Genomic DNA, 18856 nt, shown 5'->3' with positions numbered 1-18856 from the left:
ACTGTTCAGAGGAGACTGCGTGATTCAGGCCTGCTTCAAAGAAACCACTACTAAAGGACACCAATAACAAGAAGAGATTTGCTTGGGCCAAGAAACACGAGCAATGGACATTAGACCAGTGGAAATCTGTCCTTTGGTCTGATGAGTCCAAATGTGAGATGTTTGGTTCCAACTGCCGTGTCTTTGTGAGACGCAGAGTAGGTGAACGGATGATCTCCCCATGTGTGGATCCCACCATGAAGCATGGAACAGGAGGTGTGATGGTGTTGGGGGTGCTTTGCTGGTGACACTGTCTGTGATTTATTTAGATTTCAAGGCACACTTAACCAGCATGGCTACCACAGCATACTGCAGCAGTACCATCTGGTTTGCGCTTAGTGGGTCTAATATTTGTTTTTTAACAGGACAATGACCCAACACACCTCCAGGCTGTGTAAGGGTTATTTGACCAAGAAGGAGAGTGATGGAGTGCTGCATCAGATGACCTGGCCTCCACAATCACCCGACCTCAACCCAATTGAGATGGTTTGGGATGAGTTGGACCGCAGAATGAAGGAAAAGCAGCCAACAAGTGCTCAGCACATGTGAGAACTCGTTCAAGACTGTTGGAAAAGCATTCCAGGTGAAGCTGGTTGAGAGAATGCCAAGAGCGTGCAAAGCTGTCATCAAGGCAAAGGGTGGCGACTTTGAACAATCTCAAAATAAAATGTATTTTGATTTGTTTAGCACTTTTGTGGTTACTACATGATTCCATATGTGTTACTTCATAGTTTTGATGTCTTCACAATTATTCTACAATGTAGAAAATAGTAAAAATAAAGACAAACCCTTGAATAAGTAGGTGTGTCCAAACATTTGACTGATACTGTATGTATGTCTTTGGTTTGCAGTTGAAAAACAATCTGAATAATTTACAAAATGTTAGCTTATTCCAAACTTTTGACTGGTACTGTACATTACATGACCCAAAGTATGTGGACACCTGCTCGTGGAACATCTCAATCCAAAATTATGGGCATTAATATGTAGTTGGTCCCCCTTTGCTGCTATAACAGCCTCTACTCTTCTGAAAAGGCTTTCCACTAGATGTTGGAACATTGCTGCGGGGACTTGTTCCATTCAGCCACAAGAGCATTAGTGAGGTCGGGCACCAATGTTGGCCGATTAGGCCTGGCTCGCAGTCGGCGTTCCAATTCATCCCAAAGATGTTCAATGGGGTTGAGGTCAGGGCTTTGTGCAGGCCAGTCTAGTCCTTCCACGCCGATCTCGACAAACCATTTCTGTATGGACCTCGCCTTGTCCACAGGGACATTGTCATGCTGAAACATGAAAGGGCCTTCCCCAAACTGTTGCCACAATGTTGGAAGCATAGAATCGTCTATTATGTCATTGTATGCTGTAGCCTTAAGATTTCCCTTCACTGGAACTAAGCCCCAAACCATTATTCCTCCTCCACCAAACTTTACAGTTGGTACTATGGATTCGGGCAGTTAAGCGTTCTCCTGGCATCCGCCAAACCCAGATTCGTACGTCGGACTGACAGATGGTGAAGCGTGATTCATCACTCCAGAAAAAGACATTCCATTACTCCAGAGTCCAATGGTGGCGACCTTTACACCACTCCAGCCGATGCTTGCTATTGCGCATGGTGATCTTAGGCTTGTGTGCGGCTGCTCGGCCATGGAAACCCATTTCATGAAGCTCCCGGCGAATAGTTATTGTGCTGACATTGCTTCCAGAGGCAGTTTGGAACTTGGTCGTGAGTGTTGCAACCGAGGATGATTTCTACATGCTTCAGCACTCGGCGGCTGAGCCAATGGCTGAGCCATTGTCTCTCCTAGACGTTTATACTTCACAATATCAACATTTACAGTTGACCGGGGCAGGTCTAGCAGGGCAGACATTTTACAAACTGACTTGTTGTAAAGGTGGCATCCTATGACAGTGCCACGTTGAAAGTCACTAAGCTCTTCAGTAAGACCATTCCACTGCCAATGTTTGCCTATGGAGATTACATGACTGTGTGCTCGATTTTATACACCTGCCAGCAACAGGTGTGGCTGAAATAGCCAAATCCACTCATTTGAAGGGGGTGTCCACATACTTTTGTATATATAGTGTATATACTGAACAAAAATATAAACGCAACATGTAAAGTGTTGGTCCCATGTTTCATGAGCTGAAATAAAAGACCCCAGAAATGTTTAATATGCACATAAAGCTTATTTCTTTCAAATTTTGAGCACAAATTTGTTTATATCCCTGTTGGTGAGCATTTCTCACTTGACAAGATAATCCATGCACCTGACAGGTGTGGTATATCAAGAATCTGATTTAACAGTATGATCATTACACAGGTGCACCTTGTGCTGGGGACAATAAAAGGCTACTCTAAACTGTACCGTTTTGTAACACAACCCAATGCCACAGATGTATTTTGAGGGAGCATGCAATTGGCATGCGGACTGCAGGAATGTCCACCAGAGCTGTTGCAATAGAATTGAATGTTCATTTCTCTACAAGAAACCGCCTCCAACGTTGTTTTAGAGAATTTGGCCCTATGTCCAACCGGCCTCACATTTGCAGACCACGTGTAACCTCGCCATTCCACGACCTCCACATCCGGCTTCTTTACCTGCAGGATTGTCTGACACCAGCCACCTGGACAGTTTATGAAACTGAGGAGTATTTCTGTCTTTAATAAAGTATTTTTGTGGGGACAAACTCATTCTGATTGGCAGGTCCTGGCTCCTCAGTGGGTGGGCCTGGCTCTCAAGTGGCCCATGCCCTCCCAGGCCCACCCATGGCTACACCCCTGCCCAGTCATGTGAAATCCATAGATTAGGGCCTAATGAATTTAATTGACTTATTTCCTTATATGAACAGTAACTCAGTAAAATCATTGAAATTGTTGCATGTGTGTGTGTGTGTGTGTGTGTGTGTGTGTGTGTGTGTGTGTGTGTAAGTGAGAATACATATCTGTGTATATTTGTGTATTTGAGTAATGGTGTGGGCATGTGAGAACTTAACCTTGGTAGAGATTGGTATGTAGAATAGGTGGTAGAGTATTTCCAGCTGTTGTGTGTGTGTGTGTGTGTGTGTGTGTGTGTGTGTGTGGGTGCGTACGTGTGTGCAGTCAGAGGACATACACAGCTACACTTAAGCCCTTGGCTATGCAGTGCTAAACATGTTTACATCTAAGAACCCACCATAGTTTTATCCCTGTGATGGGTCAGTTTTATCCCTGTGATGGGTCAGTTATAAAGTCTTTGCTGCTTTACCCCCCAATGATTAAGGTTATTATATTTAGGGATGGTAAACAGATCCAAGATCAGTGCCTATAGTGGTAACATCTACCCTGACCATGGTGGTGTATAAGGGAGAGAGGCCTCACCGCTGGTCTGGGGCTCGGGCCAGGTGCTCCTCCCTGAACTAGGGCTGCTATTGCGGCCCCAGGCTGTGCCCCGGCCTTGTCCAGCTGGCCCAGCTGCTGTGTGATGCAGGCTATCTCCTCCTGGAGCTGCTTGGTGTGGACGGTGATCTCAGCAATATTCTCAGCGGCGGCGGCAGTCAGGAATGCTTCCTTCAGGTCAACCAGGTGGATGGTCCTCTTCTCCTCCAAACGAACCAGCCGGTAGAGGTCATCAAACTGACTGTTGACATACGACTCCAACTGCTCTGTAGACATCTGAAGAGACAGAGGGAAGGAGAAAGAGAGAGAAAGATATGGTAAATATTTCAGTTCAAATACTTTTGGAGAGAGATAGAAGGAGAATGTGAAGAAATTAGAGGAAGAAGAGGAGGATGAGAGGGTGCGATATCCTGCCTGTTTGGCCCTGTCCGGGGGTATCATCGGATGGGGCCACAGTGTCTTCTGATCCCTCCTGTCTCAGCCTCCAGTATTTATGCTGCAGTAGTTTATGTGTCGGGGGCTAGGGTCAGTCTGTTACATCTGGAGTATTTCTCTTGTCTTATCCGGTGTCCTGTGTGAATTTAAATATGCTCTCTCTAATTCTCTCTTTTTGTCTTTCTCTCGGAGGACCTGAGCCCTAGGACCATGCCTCAGGACTACCTGGTATGATGACTCCTTGCAGTCCCCAGTCCACCTGGCCGTGCTGCTGCTCCAGCTTCAACTGTTCTGCCTGCGGCTATGGAACCCTGACCTGTTCACCGGACGTGCTTGTTGCACCCTCGACAACTACTATGATTATTATTATTTGACCATGCTGGTCATTTATGAACATTTTAACATCTTGACCATGTTCTGTTATAATATCCACCCTGCACAGCCAGAAGAGGACTGGCCACCCCTCATAGCCTGGTTCCTCTCTAGGTTTCTTCCTAGGTTTTTGGCCTTTCTAGGGAGTTTTTCCTAGGGAGTTTTTCCTAGCCACCGTGCTTCTTTCACATGCATTGCTTGCTGTTTGGGGTTTTAGGCTGGGTTTCTGTACAGCACTTTGAGATATCAGCTGATGTACGAAGGGCTATATAAATACATTTGATTTGATTTGATAGTGTCATTGACAGTCTACAGACACTCGCCCCTTATTATAAATTTATGTTGTTTTTGTCAACAACACATGTCGCATTCAAATGGTCTATAGACATGTTATTAGACGGACTATAAACCAGCCTTAAGATGGAAACGAAGGTGAGTGTGTTAGGAAGATGAAGAAAGAGAGGAAGAAGGTCAAATATGGAGAAGGTGAAGAAAGTGAGAGAGGTTCAGTAAGGTGAGGAGATACATTACTGTCATTTCAAATGAACTTGAATGAACTACCTTTGTAGGATATGAATTATTGAGATATAGACCTAAAATGGGGAAAAGAGACAGAGACGTGAGAGCCAGTGCATAAATGTAGAAGCAAAAGAGAGACGGGGAGATTATAAAATAACAGAGGATGATGGGGTAAAAGACTAGAGCCAGAAGGTGACAGAGAAGGAGGAACGGAGAGCGACAGAAAGACGAAGAGAGAGGGATAGAGAGAGAAAGACAGAGACAAAGATTTCACTTTTGTTAATTATCTATTTCAATTGCTTTGGCAATGTAAACATATGTTTCTCATGCCAATAAAGCCCTTTGAATTGATTTGAATTGAGAGAGAGTGAGAGTGAAAAGGGGATGTGGCCTCAACCTCCTCTTTTTCTCTGTTTCTCGCTCTCGGAGTGTCATATTAATGATCTTCCTCTCTCGCTGTGCAGGGCCGGTTCAAGGCATAAGCGACATAAGCGGTCGCTTAGGACCCCCGGTCGCTAGGGGTCTCAACTTACTATTGAGAGTAAGAATAGTAGAATACACTAGGTGCAATTTCAAAATGTGGTTGTGCATCAGCAGTTTCTCTCTTGTTATGTCAGTCAGTGACAGTCACTCAATTAGTCATGTCAGCTATCACTTTTTAGATTGGTAGTTAGTCTAGCCAGCTATCTAAACTTGTAGTAATTATGCCCGAATATCGACCGGGCATGTAGGAGCAGGATAGCGTTTTTCGTAATGAATCTTGTTCTAGAGGCAGCTCTGCAGAGTGGTCACTAGCTGGTACAGCCACAAAGTCATAAAAATCTGTTTTTAAACCTTAACCACACTGCTAACCATAATGCCTAACTAACCTTAAATTAAGACCAAAAATCTAAATGTTGGTTTTCATGAATTTTTACAATATAGCCAATTTGGACTTTGCAGGTGGCCTATCTCAGGGGAAATCACTCAGTTGTCCTCCAGGACAAGACTCATGACAATAAGAACATGCCCAGGGGCCCTTACCTCCAGGGGGCTCCTATTGATTTTGTTAGTCATTCTCCCTCAAATATCATATTAACATGGCATAAATTATTGCAAAATGTGTAGAATTGCAGTAAATTAGCTGTAAAACTGCAAGTTGTTTATCTCTGCCCCATGGTAAAATGAGTAGAATCGCATGAAATGTGTTATACAACTGCTACATTTTCTCTCTGCCCCATGGCAAAATGTATACTAGAATTGCAGAATACTTCCTTTAAAATTACAATATTTTCTCTACGCCCCAAGGCAAAATGTTTAGAATTGCAGGGAAAAACTAAACATTTTCTCTCCACCTTGAAGAGAGGGGCCACCAAAATGTTTTGCCGCAAGATGGGGGGGGGTCTCCCAACCAAATCTCGCTTAGGGCCCCCAAAAGCCTTGAGCCAGCCCTGTGTCTGTGCCATGTGGTGGCTACCTGGCTGCAGCCTGGCATGGTGCATCTTCTCCCCAGGCTCTCCTCCATGGCTCCAGTCTGCAGATAGAGTCTTCAGAGCCCCTCTGCCATGCCATCTGTTTGGCTTTCAGGGCAATTGAACTGCTTACTGAGACTCCCTTTTAATCCATTTCCCATCTTAAAGGCCGCCGAGCTCTCTTTAGCTATGACTCATTAGAATATGACACCTCCACTAGCAGGCCCCTCACTGGGACGCCTCTGCCTCCAACACAACACGACAACGTAGATGGTGAAGCGTTGAGGAGCACCGCACAGCCCCTGTCAAGGTCCCCTGGCACCCCCTATGCCCCTCAATGCCTTCCGTCATCTCACATCTTTATACCTCCCTTCCCTCCCACATCTACCCTCCCCTCCACTCATCCTTCCCCTCCCCTGATCCCTCCCCTCCCCATAATTGCTCCAGTGGAGCTGTTTCACAGAAGTTGCCAAAGCTGGGGGCATTGGGGACGAAAGTCTTGTCAGTTATTGGCATTTCTGCACAAGCAATCCGATTCTCCAAATTACTCCCCTAACTCAACAAAGAGATGTAACATTTTGATTTACTTCCTTCATATGCGGGGAGTTGAAAAAGGTCCATCATTCATTCTGATTCCAGGCGATCCAATCACAGCAAATTAGTAGGCACAGAACCAGTGTACTGATTGTAGAAGTTACTTTTTCTGTCCCATTTCAGCTATTGGCGGGCAATTCCACGGCAATGGAATTACGCTTTGGCTCTGATTTTTCACTTTGGCATACATTTTGAAAAAAACATTAATTTCAAAGTTTAACAATCTATAAAACTCTATATGGGTTCCCGAGTGGCGCAGCGGTCTAAGGCACTTCATCTAAGTGCAAGAGGTGTCACTACAGTCCCTGGTTTGAATCCAGGCTGTATCACATCCGGCAGTGATTGGGAGTCCCATAGGGCGACGCACAACTGGCCCAGCGTCATCCGGGTTAGGCCGTCATTGTAAATAAGAATTTGTTCTTAACTGACTTGCCTAGTTAAATAAAGGTTAAAAAAATACACAAGGACTACCTTGAATAACTTACACAGAAAATTTCACAAGAACTGTGCAGAAGTAAAGTTTGGTAACAGAGTTACAGTAAAATATCCCTCAGTTGTTTTAATGCGACCACGTTTTCCAAAAACGTTTAAATATACAGTACCAGTCAAAAGTTTGGACACACCTACTCAATCCAGGGTTTTCTTTATTTTTACTATTTTATACATTGTAGAATAAAAGTGAAGACATCCAAACTATGAAATAACACATTTGGAATCATGTAGTAACCAAAAAAGTGTTAAACAAATCTAAATGTATTTTATATTTGAGATTCTTCAAAGTAGCCACCCTTTAACTTGATGAGAGTTTGCACACTCTTGGCATTTTATTCTACAATGTAGAAAATAGTAAAAATAAAGAAAAACTCTTGAATGGGTAGGTGTATCCAAACTTTTTCTAAACTATTCCAATCTGTAAGTGGTTCAACTTATTTCACCCATTATTGAGATTGTTGTTCCAATTTAGATGGTTTAGGTAGTCTCATATAGTAATCTTCTCTCGCACCGATTCTAACTGAGTTGTGGGTGAAAAAAAGGTCCAATTGTTGGCTATACTAACTGTGGCTGGATTCCAATAAGAATGATATACCACTTTGCAAGCCAGAAAAATGTGACTTGCCAATGTGGCCTGCAAACCAGGAGTTTCAGACCACTGCGTTTGGGTAAAATGAGTATGTTAAAGTATGGTATTGTAAAACAAAGTAATGTATAGTCATAAATAATTACATTTTTATGATAAAATATTGACATAGGCACTCAGGTTGGTGAAGGCTACAAGACTGAAACATTTACATTACATTTAAGTCATTTAGCAGACGCTCTTATCCAGAGCGACTTACAAATTGGTGCATTCACCTTATGATATCCAGTGGAACAACCACTTTACAATAATGCATCTAAATCTTTTAAGGGGGGGGGGGGGTTAGAAGGATTACTTTATCCTATCCCAGGTATTCCTTAAAGAGGTGGGGTTTCAGGTGTCTCCGGAAGGTGGTGATTGACTCCGCTGTCCTGGCGTCGTGAGGGAGCTTGTTCCACCATTGGGGTGCCAGAGCAGCGAACAGTTTTGACTGGGCTGAGCGGGAACTGTGCTTCCTCAGAGGTAGGGGGGCCAGCAGGCCAGAGGTGGATGAACGCAGTGCCCTTGTTTGGGTGTAGGGCCTGATCAGAGCCTGAAGGTACGGAGGTGCCGTTCCCCTCACAGCTCCGTAGGCAAGCACCATGGTCTTATAGCGGATGCGAGCTTCAGCTGGAAGCCAGTGGAGAGAGCGGAGGAGCGGGGTGACGTGAGAGAACTTGGGAAGGTTGAACACCAGACGGGCTGCGGCGTTCTGGATGAGTTGTAGGGGTTTAATGGCACAGGCAGGGAGCCCAGCCAACAGCGAGTTGCAGTAATCCAGACGGGAGACGACAAGTGCCTGGATTAGGACCTGCGCCGCTTCCTGTGTAAGGCAGGGTCGTACTCTACGAATGTTGTAGAGCATGAACCTACAGGATCGGGTCACCGCCTTGATGTTAGTGGAGAACGACAGGGTGTTGTCCAGGATCACGCCAAGGTTCTTAGCACTCTGGGAGGAGGACACAAGGGAGTTGTCAACCGTGATGGCGAGATCATGGAACGGGCAGTCCTTCCCCGGGAGGAAGAGCAGCTCCGTCTTGCCGAGGTTCAGCTTGAGGTGGTGATTCGTCATCCACACTGATATGTCTGACAGACATGCAGAGATGCGATTCGCCGCCTGGTTATCAGAAGGGGGAAAGGAGAAGATTAATTGTGTGTCGTCTGCATAGCAATGATAGGAGAGACCATGTGAGGATATGACAGAGCCAAGTGACTTGGTGTATAGCGAGAATAGGAGAGGGCCTAGAACAGAGCCCTGGGGGACACCAGTGGTGAGAGCGCGTGGTGCGGAGACAGATTCTCGCCACGCCACCTGGTAGGAGCGACCTGTCAGGTAGGACGCAATCCAAGCGTGGGCCGCGCCGGAGATGCCCAACTCGGAGAGGGTGGAGAGGAGGATCTGATGGTTCACAGTATCAAAGGCAGCAGATAGGTCTAGAAGGATGAGAGCAGAGGAGAGAGAGTTAGCTTTAGCAGTGCGGAGAGCCTCCGTGACACAGAGAAGAGCAGTCTCAGTTGAATGCCCAGTCTTGAAACCTGACTGATTAGGATCAAGAAGGTCATTCTGAGAGAGATAGCAGGAGAGCTGGCCAAGGACGGCACGTTCAAGAGTTTTGGAGAGAAAAGAAAGAAGGGATACTGGTCTGTAGTTGTTGACATCGGAGGGGATCGAGTGTAGGTTTTTTCAGAAGGGGTGCAACTCTCGCTCTCTTGAAGACGGAAGGGACGTAGCCAGCGGTCAATGATGAGTTGATGAGCGAGGTGAGGTAGGGAGAAGGTCTCCGGAAATGGTCTGGAGAAGAGAGGAGGGGATAGGGTCAAGCGAGCAGGTTGTTGGGCGGCCGGCCGTCACAAGACGCGAGATTTCATCTGGAGAGAGAGGGGAGAAAGAGGTCAAAGCACAGGGTAGGGCAGTGTGAGCAGGACCTGCGGTGTCGTTTGACTTAGCAAACGAGGATCGGATATCGTCAACCTTCTTTTCAAAATGGTTGACGAAGTCATCCGCAGAGAGGGAGGAGGGGGGAGGGGAGGAGGATTCAGGAGGGAGGAGAAGGTAGCAAAGAGCTTCCTAGGGTTAGAGGCAGATGCTTGGAATTTAGAGTGGTAGAAAGTGGCTTTAGCAGCAGAGACAGAAGAGGAGAATGTAGAGAGGAGGGAGTGAAAGGATGCCAGGTCCGCAGGGAGGCGAGTTTTCCTCAATTTCCGCTCGGCTGCCCGGAGCCCTGTTCTGTGAGCTCGCAGTGAGTCGTCGAGCCACGGAGCAGGAGGGGAGGACCGAGCCGGCCTGGAGGATAGGGGACAGAGAAAATCAAAGGATGCAGAAAGTGAGGAGAGGAGGGTTGAGGAGGCAGAATCAGGAGATAGGTTGGAGAAGGTTTGAGTAGAGGGAAGAGATGATAGGATGGAAGAGGAGAGAGTAGCGGGAGAGAGAGAGCGAAGGTTGGGACGGCGCAATACCATCCGAGTAGGGGCAGAGTGAGAAGTGTTGGATGAGAGCGAGAGGGAAAAGGATACAAGGTAGTGGTTGGAGATTTGGAGGGGAGTTGCAATGAGATTAGTGGAAGAACAGCATCTAGTAAAGATGAGGTCAAGCGTATTGCCTGCCTTGTGAGTAGGGGGGAAGGTGAGAGGGTGAGGTCAAAAGAGGAGAGGAGTGGAAAGAAGGAGGCAGAGAGGAATGAGTCAAAGGTAGACGTGGGGAGGTTAAAGTCACCCAGAACTGTGAGAGGTGAGCCATCCTCAGGAAAGGAACTTATCAAGGCGTCAAGCTCATTGATGAACTCTCCAAGGGAACCTGGAGGGCGATAAATGATAAGGATGTTAAGCTTCAAAGGGCTGGTAACTGTGACAGCATGGAATTCATATGAGAAGATAGACAGATGGGTCAGGGAGAAAGAGAGAATGTCCACTTGGGAGAGATGAGGATTCCAGTGCCACCACCCCGCTGGCTCGATGCTCTAGGGGTATGCGAGAACACGTGGGCAGACGAGGAGAGAGCAGTAGGAGTAGCAGTGTTATCTGTGGTAATCCATGTTTCCGTCAGCGCCAGGAAGTCTAGGGACTGGAGGGTAGCATGAAAGCCATCAACTGCAACAATCATGTCTCTGTCACTAGCAAACACAGTCATGGGTGGTACTGGTACCTCTAAAATTCACTCAAAAGGCACCCTGGGAAATAAATATGGAAATAAGGCTTTACACCTTAGTGTTAAAACAACAACCCAAAACGAGTTACTAATTCCCTAACACTGAGAAAGTGTAACAGCATCAGCTCTAATGAAGTGTTAAAGGAGAAGTGTTTTTTAAAACCAAATCTCTATTTTTTATGTAATTGGCATGTTATAGAAGGGTCAAGACACCTTTTGTATATTGAAAGCACGGCACTTGTAAAATCTATGCCATGGTGTACTGAAGCTGTTCTGGCAGCTCGTCGTGGCCCAACGCACTATTAAGACATGTTGGTGTTTCCTTTATTTTGGCAATTACCTGTAGCAGCAGGCATACATGGAGAATGGAGCAACTGGATAGGGGAATCGGCTTGAGTAGCGCAAAACAGAATATAACATTACAGATTTGTACCTTTATTTAACTAGGCAAGTCAGTTAAGAACAAATTCTTATTTTCAATGACGGCCTAGGGACAGTGGGTTAAGTGCCTTGTTCAGGGGCAGAACGACAGATTTGTATCTTGTCAGCTCGGGGATTCGAACTTGCAACCTTTCAGTTACTAGTCCAACACTCTAACCACTAGGCTACGCTGCCAGCCCACAGATAAAGTTTGGAATGACACAATTTCATGTGTACAACATCTAAAGACCTGCATCACTATACTGAGAGCTTTGCTGTTTCTGAAATGACATATTTGGGTGTTTTGGGAGCCTTTGTTCATGTGTTTTCGGGACCCCATGCTACATAAGGTTTCTCAAAAACGTGAAATCACAAAAAAGGTTTCTGGACCCTTCCATAATATACCATTTACATAAAAAATAGAGATCTGGTTGTAGAAAATGTAACTTCTCCTGTAATTTAAGTCGGAATGTGTAACACCCATGTTAGTTTGTCAACACTTAGAAAATTATTAGTTTAAAACTATTTCAGATGGTCAAATATACTTTCTAAGAAAGTGTTCAAATGTAACACTGTGTGTGGTGAAATTCTGATCGAAAATTTGCTGTGTACATGTCATCAATCTGACACGGTGACACATTTTCTCACCACCTCTACTATCCTCCGGTGCCTCCAGTGAACCCCCATGCCCTCTGCCGGGTCCCTACAACTGCACCAGAGGGGATGGGGCACGCTCCTAGCACTGGCTGTTTATGGAGCATGGCCCTCTGCCCTTGGACCTCTCTCCCTGGTAGTCCTGATAGTGAGAGGGAGGCAGCCATGCGTGCTAATCTTAATTTACACTGGAGCAGACTGAGGCCTCCAAATGGAGCCACCGGGGGGGGGTGAGCGAGAGGGTACAGGGCACAACAAGGGGAGGGGGAGGGAAAGAGATAGAGAGGGCACTGGCAAGTGTGTGGGCATTGATTGGGCCACTGTGCCTCTGACGCTACACGAAGACAGACAACGACTGTTTGGTATCAAAATGATAAAGACGGAACGGCTCTTTGGTATCAACATGTGACAGAGAAGAGTTGTGATCTGTGTTTGACTAAATATAGCAAATGTCTTAAACATTGGTCATGAGAGAGAGAGTGCTGTGCACATGACTGCAGAAGTCTATACAGTGTACACTCCAATGAAATTGACAACGGACAGTGGCTCCTTTGGGGTTGGAGATTCAGAACGTGGTGCTACCAATTAGTACTGATAGAGAATGCTAACAGAGCCAACACTCAGAAATAGACCAAAGCAAAAGACACAACCAGCTAATCATGCCATTTATAAGAAACAGGAAAACATTACCTACTTAGCTCCAAAACAGCTAAAGCCTGTATGTGTTTACAATTTTCTTTAACGATCACTTGAACTCATAGTCATGCATAAATTTGAAATATTTAGCATACATATGCCCTAACGGCTACGGAAGATTAGAAAACATCTAAGGCTTGTACACTCAGGGATGGGCAAAAATGACAAAATACATTGATCTTCAGGGTATTTTGTAATTGCATTAAAATAAAAAGACAAAATACTTGTATTTTGAAATGTATTTAATTAAAATATATGTATTTTAAAATATAGGAATAAATGTTCAAGTAGCCGGCCCGAGCAGCAACAACATTCTCCGTAACGGCTACAGAAATGTTTTACTTACCATGACTGTGATATGTTGTTGTTTATCAACCTTGGTTGCACTGTAAGTCACTCTGGATAAGAGTGTCTGCTAAATGACCAAAATGTTAATGTATATGTGAAAATGAACATACCAAAATGAACTACAAAGCACACTGGGTATTATTATTGGCCTTGTTTCAGGGTCATGTCTAGATGAGATACAGCTTAACCTAATTCTCCTAACCTGCTATGTTAATTCTCCTAACCTGCTGTGTAAGTTCCCTAAATCTGCCAAGAAAAGTACATTTTTACAAAAGCTATATCCCTTCTAGGCAAAACCTTGTTTCAGGGCGGAGCTCATAAGAATAATACTCTGCATGCTTTGAGATTGTCCATTTTTACATACGCATTAAGTCAATTTAGCAGACCCAGCTTACTTATCACTGCACCTGTACACAGCCAATCTGTAAATAGCAAACCCAACTACCTCATCCCCATATTGTTTTTTAGTTTTTTTTGCACCCAAGTATCTCTACTTGCATCATCATCTGCACATCTATCACTCCAGTGTTAATGCTAAATTGTAATTATTTCGCCTCTATGGCCTATTTATTGCCTTTCTACATTTGCACACACTGTATATAGATTTTTCTATTGTGTTATTGACTGTACGTTTGTTTATCCCATGTGTAACTGTGCTGTTGTTTTTGTCACACTGCTTTGCTTTATCTTGGCCAGGTCGCAGTTGTAAATGAGAACTTGTTCTCAACTGGCCTACCTGGTTAAATAAAGGTGAAATAAAATAAAACAAAAAAATAACACAACAGAGTGCCATCAGACTTCTGATACCAATGCAAGGTGAAAGGGGGCCAAAAAATGGTGAACCACTATAAAACAAGTGGTATAGAAAAGTACTTGGTATTTTGAAAATACTAATTAGAGTTCTCGAAAGTATCTTGTTACAAAATACATTGGTGTAGTTCAGCCCAGCACAATACGAATGAAAAAAATACTCAGAAGTAACTGAAATGCATATTTAAAATGCATACTGCGCATCTCTGTGTACACTTGTTATGAAACTTTCTGTGAAGGTCATCTCCTCCCATATAGGTCCTGCTGGTGCTACTCCCCAGTCCCAGGGTCTGTGTAATGTTTCTAAAAGGGCTAAAAAAGCATTAATGGAACATTAGGAGCAAATGACTTTGAACTGTCAGTCCCTCCCTCTGGCAACAATGGCCCCACTCCAAATGAACACTTTTCCAGGGAGATCCAAAGCCCCATTCTGCGCTCTCGGTCTCTCCGTTATCGGCGTTTCTCTGCCAGCAATCAAATTCTCCAAATTACCCACTAACTCAACAGAGGAGAGGTAACATGTTTTATTTACTTTCAGTGGCGTGTATTCATGGATGCCAAGGGAAGCCAGGCTTCCCCAAACAATTGCCTTTGTTTCATAATTTTCCTTCAATTCACAAGAGGCTGAATGTATCTCATTGGAGAAAGCATCCAAGCGAGCAATACATTTCTACTCTCTGTATGTGTAGATCCTCTATCTGATGCTGTCTGGTCAAAAGTAACATGACATTGTTGCCACGCATAGCATTGAATGCAAGAGAAGCCAGCAAGCACTTGGCCTCCCTTGATTTAAAAAAAAAGTATAAATAGCAAATCAGCGTTGAGCTAAACTAAGTGAGCTCAACTGTGAATGGTCCTGACGAACGCCCCAAAAAGTGTCAAGGGAAACCAGTTTGGATTTGGCTTCACTCCAATCACATCACATTGAGAGCAAAGAAAAATCTGATTCTGATTCAACCATAAATTCTTACATTGTGCCCCTGGCCTGAGAGGATGGTAAAACATGTAGCTAGATGTAGTAGGCTAATGTTTACTAGCTGGCCTGGCGCATTGTTGTCCATGAAAGGAATTTAGGCTTGCAAGCAAGAATTTTAGCCAGGTAGCCTAGGACGACAAAAAATAAAAGCGTGTACTGTATGACAGAGTCATAGACCGCTTGGTCAATATGAACGAGCGGAGGATGGCATTGGCGTTTCTCTACAAGTAGGGTGAGTCATCATGTTTTTCCACTTGCGCACACACACACACACACACACACACACACACACACACACACACAGACACAAATCAGAACCATGGACAGCCACATCATAGTTAGCTTACTTTGATTGGACTAAATCGTTTTTGGTATCTTTTAGGTGATTTGATGATGTTGAAGTTGAATTGGCGCTGGCATAGTCAAGGCAGCTCCTGTTTTCTTTGCGACTTGCAGTAACGTCCCATGGTTCTAAATCAATAGTTGTTTAGTGGTCTGAAAATGTCAGAAACATTAACTTGCTTGACCATGCTGTAGGTCATGTAACTGTTTGTTACATTCAATATGCTTTGTGGACTTCATCGGACAGAGGTTACTCTCCGATTTTGTGATGAAACAATGGTGTGGATGAATTTATTCTGCCACTGTGTCTTCTTATCGTCTTGGCGTTAGGCCTCTGTATCACGGTCGCAAGGCATATGAACTAACAGGATATAGAGCAAACAACGCAATTATCACAACACATAGGTTGTAGATTGGCTTTTTTTCTGGCTGGGCTCCCGAGTGATTTTACTCACGCACTGCTACTGTTTACTTTCACCCTTTTTTTACTCCAAAGTAATGTAACAAGGAGGAAAGCAAGGGAGGGAGAGAGAGGGCCTGTGGCATTCAAACGGCAGGAGTTTCAATGCCCTGCGCCTTTCACGGTTGTGAAGGAAAGTCAGGTAAAGTGAGCTCCTGGGCAATGATACATACGGTAATTCAATTAAAATGCTGTGAAAGGACAGCAAGAAGGACAAAGGGAGGGAGAGGCAGAGAGAGAGGGAAAGATGGAAAGAGCAGGAGAAAGAAAGAAATAGGCCAACAGCTTAGTTTTTCCCATGCATTTCTGTCTGTTCCTGGCCTCCCTGTGACAGCTTTAATGTGTACTTTTCTAGATTTTCTGAAGCAGGAAAAGGGATGCTGCCGGAAGGTGTGTGTGTGTTCGGTGCTCCTAATATGGGCCCTGGCTGAAGCGAGTGAGCGAGAGGCAGCCAGCAGCACCACCCCAGCAGGCATTGTGCCACTGACTGCATTATGCAGAGGAAACAGTAAATTAAATATGAGACAGAGGTAAATTTGCTGACTACCTGCTGCCTTGATCCCCCCGGTTAACACACTGTTACCTGCTCTCAGAGACAGACACATAGACATGCATATACACACGCAGGAAGGTTGGCAGGCAAGCAGGCAGGCAGTTAAGCCTAAATCATAGTCTAGATAGGCTGAGACGCAATAGTCCAGCATCCGATTGTGACATAGCTATGTCGCTCTGACACCAGCATCCGCGAAGGACACACAGCCCGAACGCGCACCTCTGCACAATTCCCAACCAACGCATCTCCGGTACACGTCCTCTATTCATTTTTGAATGTGTTGACAGTTGAAGAAATTGCTTGAGCTGTGTGTGTGTGTATTACTATCCTCGTAGGTAACGGAAATCCCCAAAAGTCCACACAAGGATAGAAAAACAAGAAAATAGACAGGTTCCCAAAAGGACAAACGCTATATTAAGGTTTGGGGTTAAGGTTAGGGTAAGGGTTAGGTTTACTATCCTTTTACTATCCTTGTCCCCACAAGGATAGTAAAATGTGCGTGCTTGTGCGTGTGTGTGTGCATGCATGCAAGGAGGTGAGTGGATAAAAAAGTTGAACCCCTAACTGTTGTTAACTTAAATGAAATTCCCTCTACTTAATTGTGTACTCTGCCTCAGGTATGGGGATTTGAATCTGCACGTCTCTGAGCCCATATCTCCATGCGCCGCAGGGGGATGGTACTGTACACACACACACACACACACCTCTTCTCTTGCTAGACTCATTTTACCATGCTAAAGTTACATATTTTCAAACTTCCTCATCACACACACCCTCCCTCTGCCACCAGTTGACTGCACTGTATCAGCTTGCAGTCTTGCATAATGAGAAGCTGTGACGTTTGAGAGCATGGAGAGGAAACAACGACAAATCCACCTAATGGTTCCTGAGACGTCAGCCTGTGAATAAGGAGGGAAGTGGATTTTCCTGAACACGCCACACCTCTCTGGTGGAGGTACAGAAGACAAAAGGTTCAGGAAGGCCTGGGGCAGCGGGAAGGCCTGGGGGCAGCGTTGATATTTCAGTATGATATATTGACGGGGCTGGGGCTGCCCATAAGGGTATTACCTTTTCAAAGGGTGTTCAAATGAACCTGCTAGATTATGGTGCAAGGCTGCAGGTCAGCTCTCAGCGGGAGACAGAGTTATGTAACGACACAGCAGAGCGTTAGGGCTGCAGGGTTCACTGGGGGGCCAGGTACAACACTGTCTATGGTAAATAAATGAGACCTGGCTGGTTAGCACTGACCTAACTCCCAGACATGCACGCACGCACACCGTTTTATTTCCAGTGACTGTGTCCCCACACTAACCTATCTGGGCAGGAATTACAGCTATCCTTTCCAAGGTCGACCTGGAATAGTGAAAGTCTATTTCAGTTGTTGTGTGTTTTAAATTGGTCTACCTGAGGTAGCTTGCCGACAGGGATAACAACTTAGCCACCTGCCAATCCCATATGCTACTGTGGGAACCAACATCACTAAAGGAAACACTACTAATATCACTCTATTAACAGGACCCCTGCCAAATAACCTACTCCATGTCAAACATGCATGTTCAATAACTTGCACTGAACAATAAACTACCTAGAGGAAGACCTACAGTCACTAGCACTGTATGAAAGCAATCCAGGGCTCTGTAATATGTCTCAGCAGTAAACAAGGATGTTGTGACGATATCTATCTATAGTACTGCTCAACAGAGCCATGTATGTGTGTCTGGGAGGAGATGAAGACAGATTTAGGTGGTGATGTCATAAATCTCTAGGTTCTTAGACAGGGAGCCAAATGGGAGCCCTCCCAGTAAAAGGAACACAGTGAATAGATGGGAATAATTGGCTCCCATGTATACCCCCTCTGTCTCATTTAGGATGTAATCTCTGTGTAATCCATCTTTAGCTCACGATAGACTGATGTCTCATACTGCCGCTGATGGGATTCATTGTTATAGAATTTGAAGGAAAAGAATCATCATCAAACGTTCTCGTTCAAGCAATGTTACGAGGTAGAAACACCATCGGCCATATTGGAATGTTAGTTGTAACACTTTGGTTGTACTGACCTCAGTGTTCTGTGTGCAGCCCAGCAGGTCGTAACCCTCCCTGCTCTGGAGGAGAAAAAAGACAGAGACACAGTCAAACCATTTGAAGTTGGTTTTTAAACTTTGTCAAATTCCTTTTATCATTCTAAATATTCCTCAGAGGAAAAATTATGACAACGATTATCACACTTAATACAATGATAATGTGTTAATTCAATATACACTGCTCCAAAAAATAAAGGGAACACTAAAATAACACATCCTAAAGCAGAATGAATGAAATAATCGTATTAAATACTTTTTTCTTTACATAGTTGAATGTGCTGACAACAAAATCACGCAAAAATAATCAATGGAAATCCAATTTATCAACCCATAGAGGTCTGGATTTGGAGTCACACTCAAAACTAAAGTGGAAAACCACACTACAGGCTGATCCAACTTTGATGTAATGTCCTTAAAACAAGTCAAAATGAGGCTCAGTAGTGTGTGTGGCCTCCACGTGCCTGTATG

General features: G+C 44.6%; 1 protein-coding gene across 2 annotated transcripts in view; it reads right to left on the bottom strand.

Moving 5' to 3' along the window:
• The window catches only part of LOC106561313 (uncharacterized), a 44438-nt gene extending 25808 nt beyond the window's left edge, over positions 1–18630 (bottom strand). For both annotated transcript variants that reach the window (XM_045698699.1, XM_045698700.1), the window contains exons 1-2: positions 18365–18630; positions 3395–3688 (exon numbers count right to left, since the gene is read on the bottom strand). In XM_045698699.1, the coding sequence (XP_045554655.1) occupies positions 3395–3688 (294 nt within the window). In that variant the 5' untranslated portion in view covers positions 18365–18630. The remainder of the gene's footprint in view (positions 1–3394; positions 3689–18364) is intronic.
• Between the last annotated feature and the right edge of the window lie 226 nt (positions 18631–18856).

This window comes from Salmo salar, chromosome ssa17 (assembly GCF_905237065.1).
Source record: "Salmo salar chromosome ssa17, Ssal_v3.1, whole genome shotgun sequence".
NCBI classification, from domain to species: Eukaryota; Metazoa; Chordata; class Actinopteri; order Salmoniformes; family Salmonidae; genus Salmo; species Salmo salar.
This window is presented reverse-complemented; position numbering and strand designations above follow the sequence as displayed.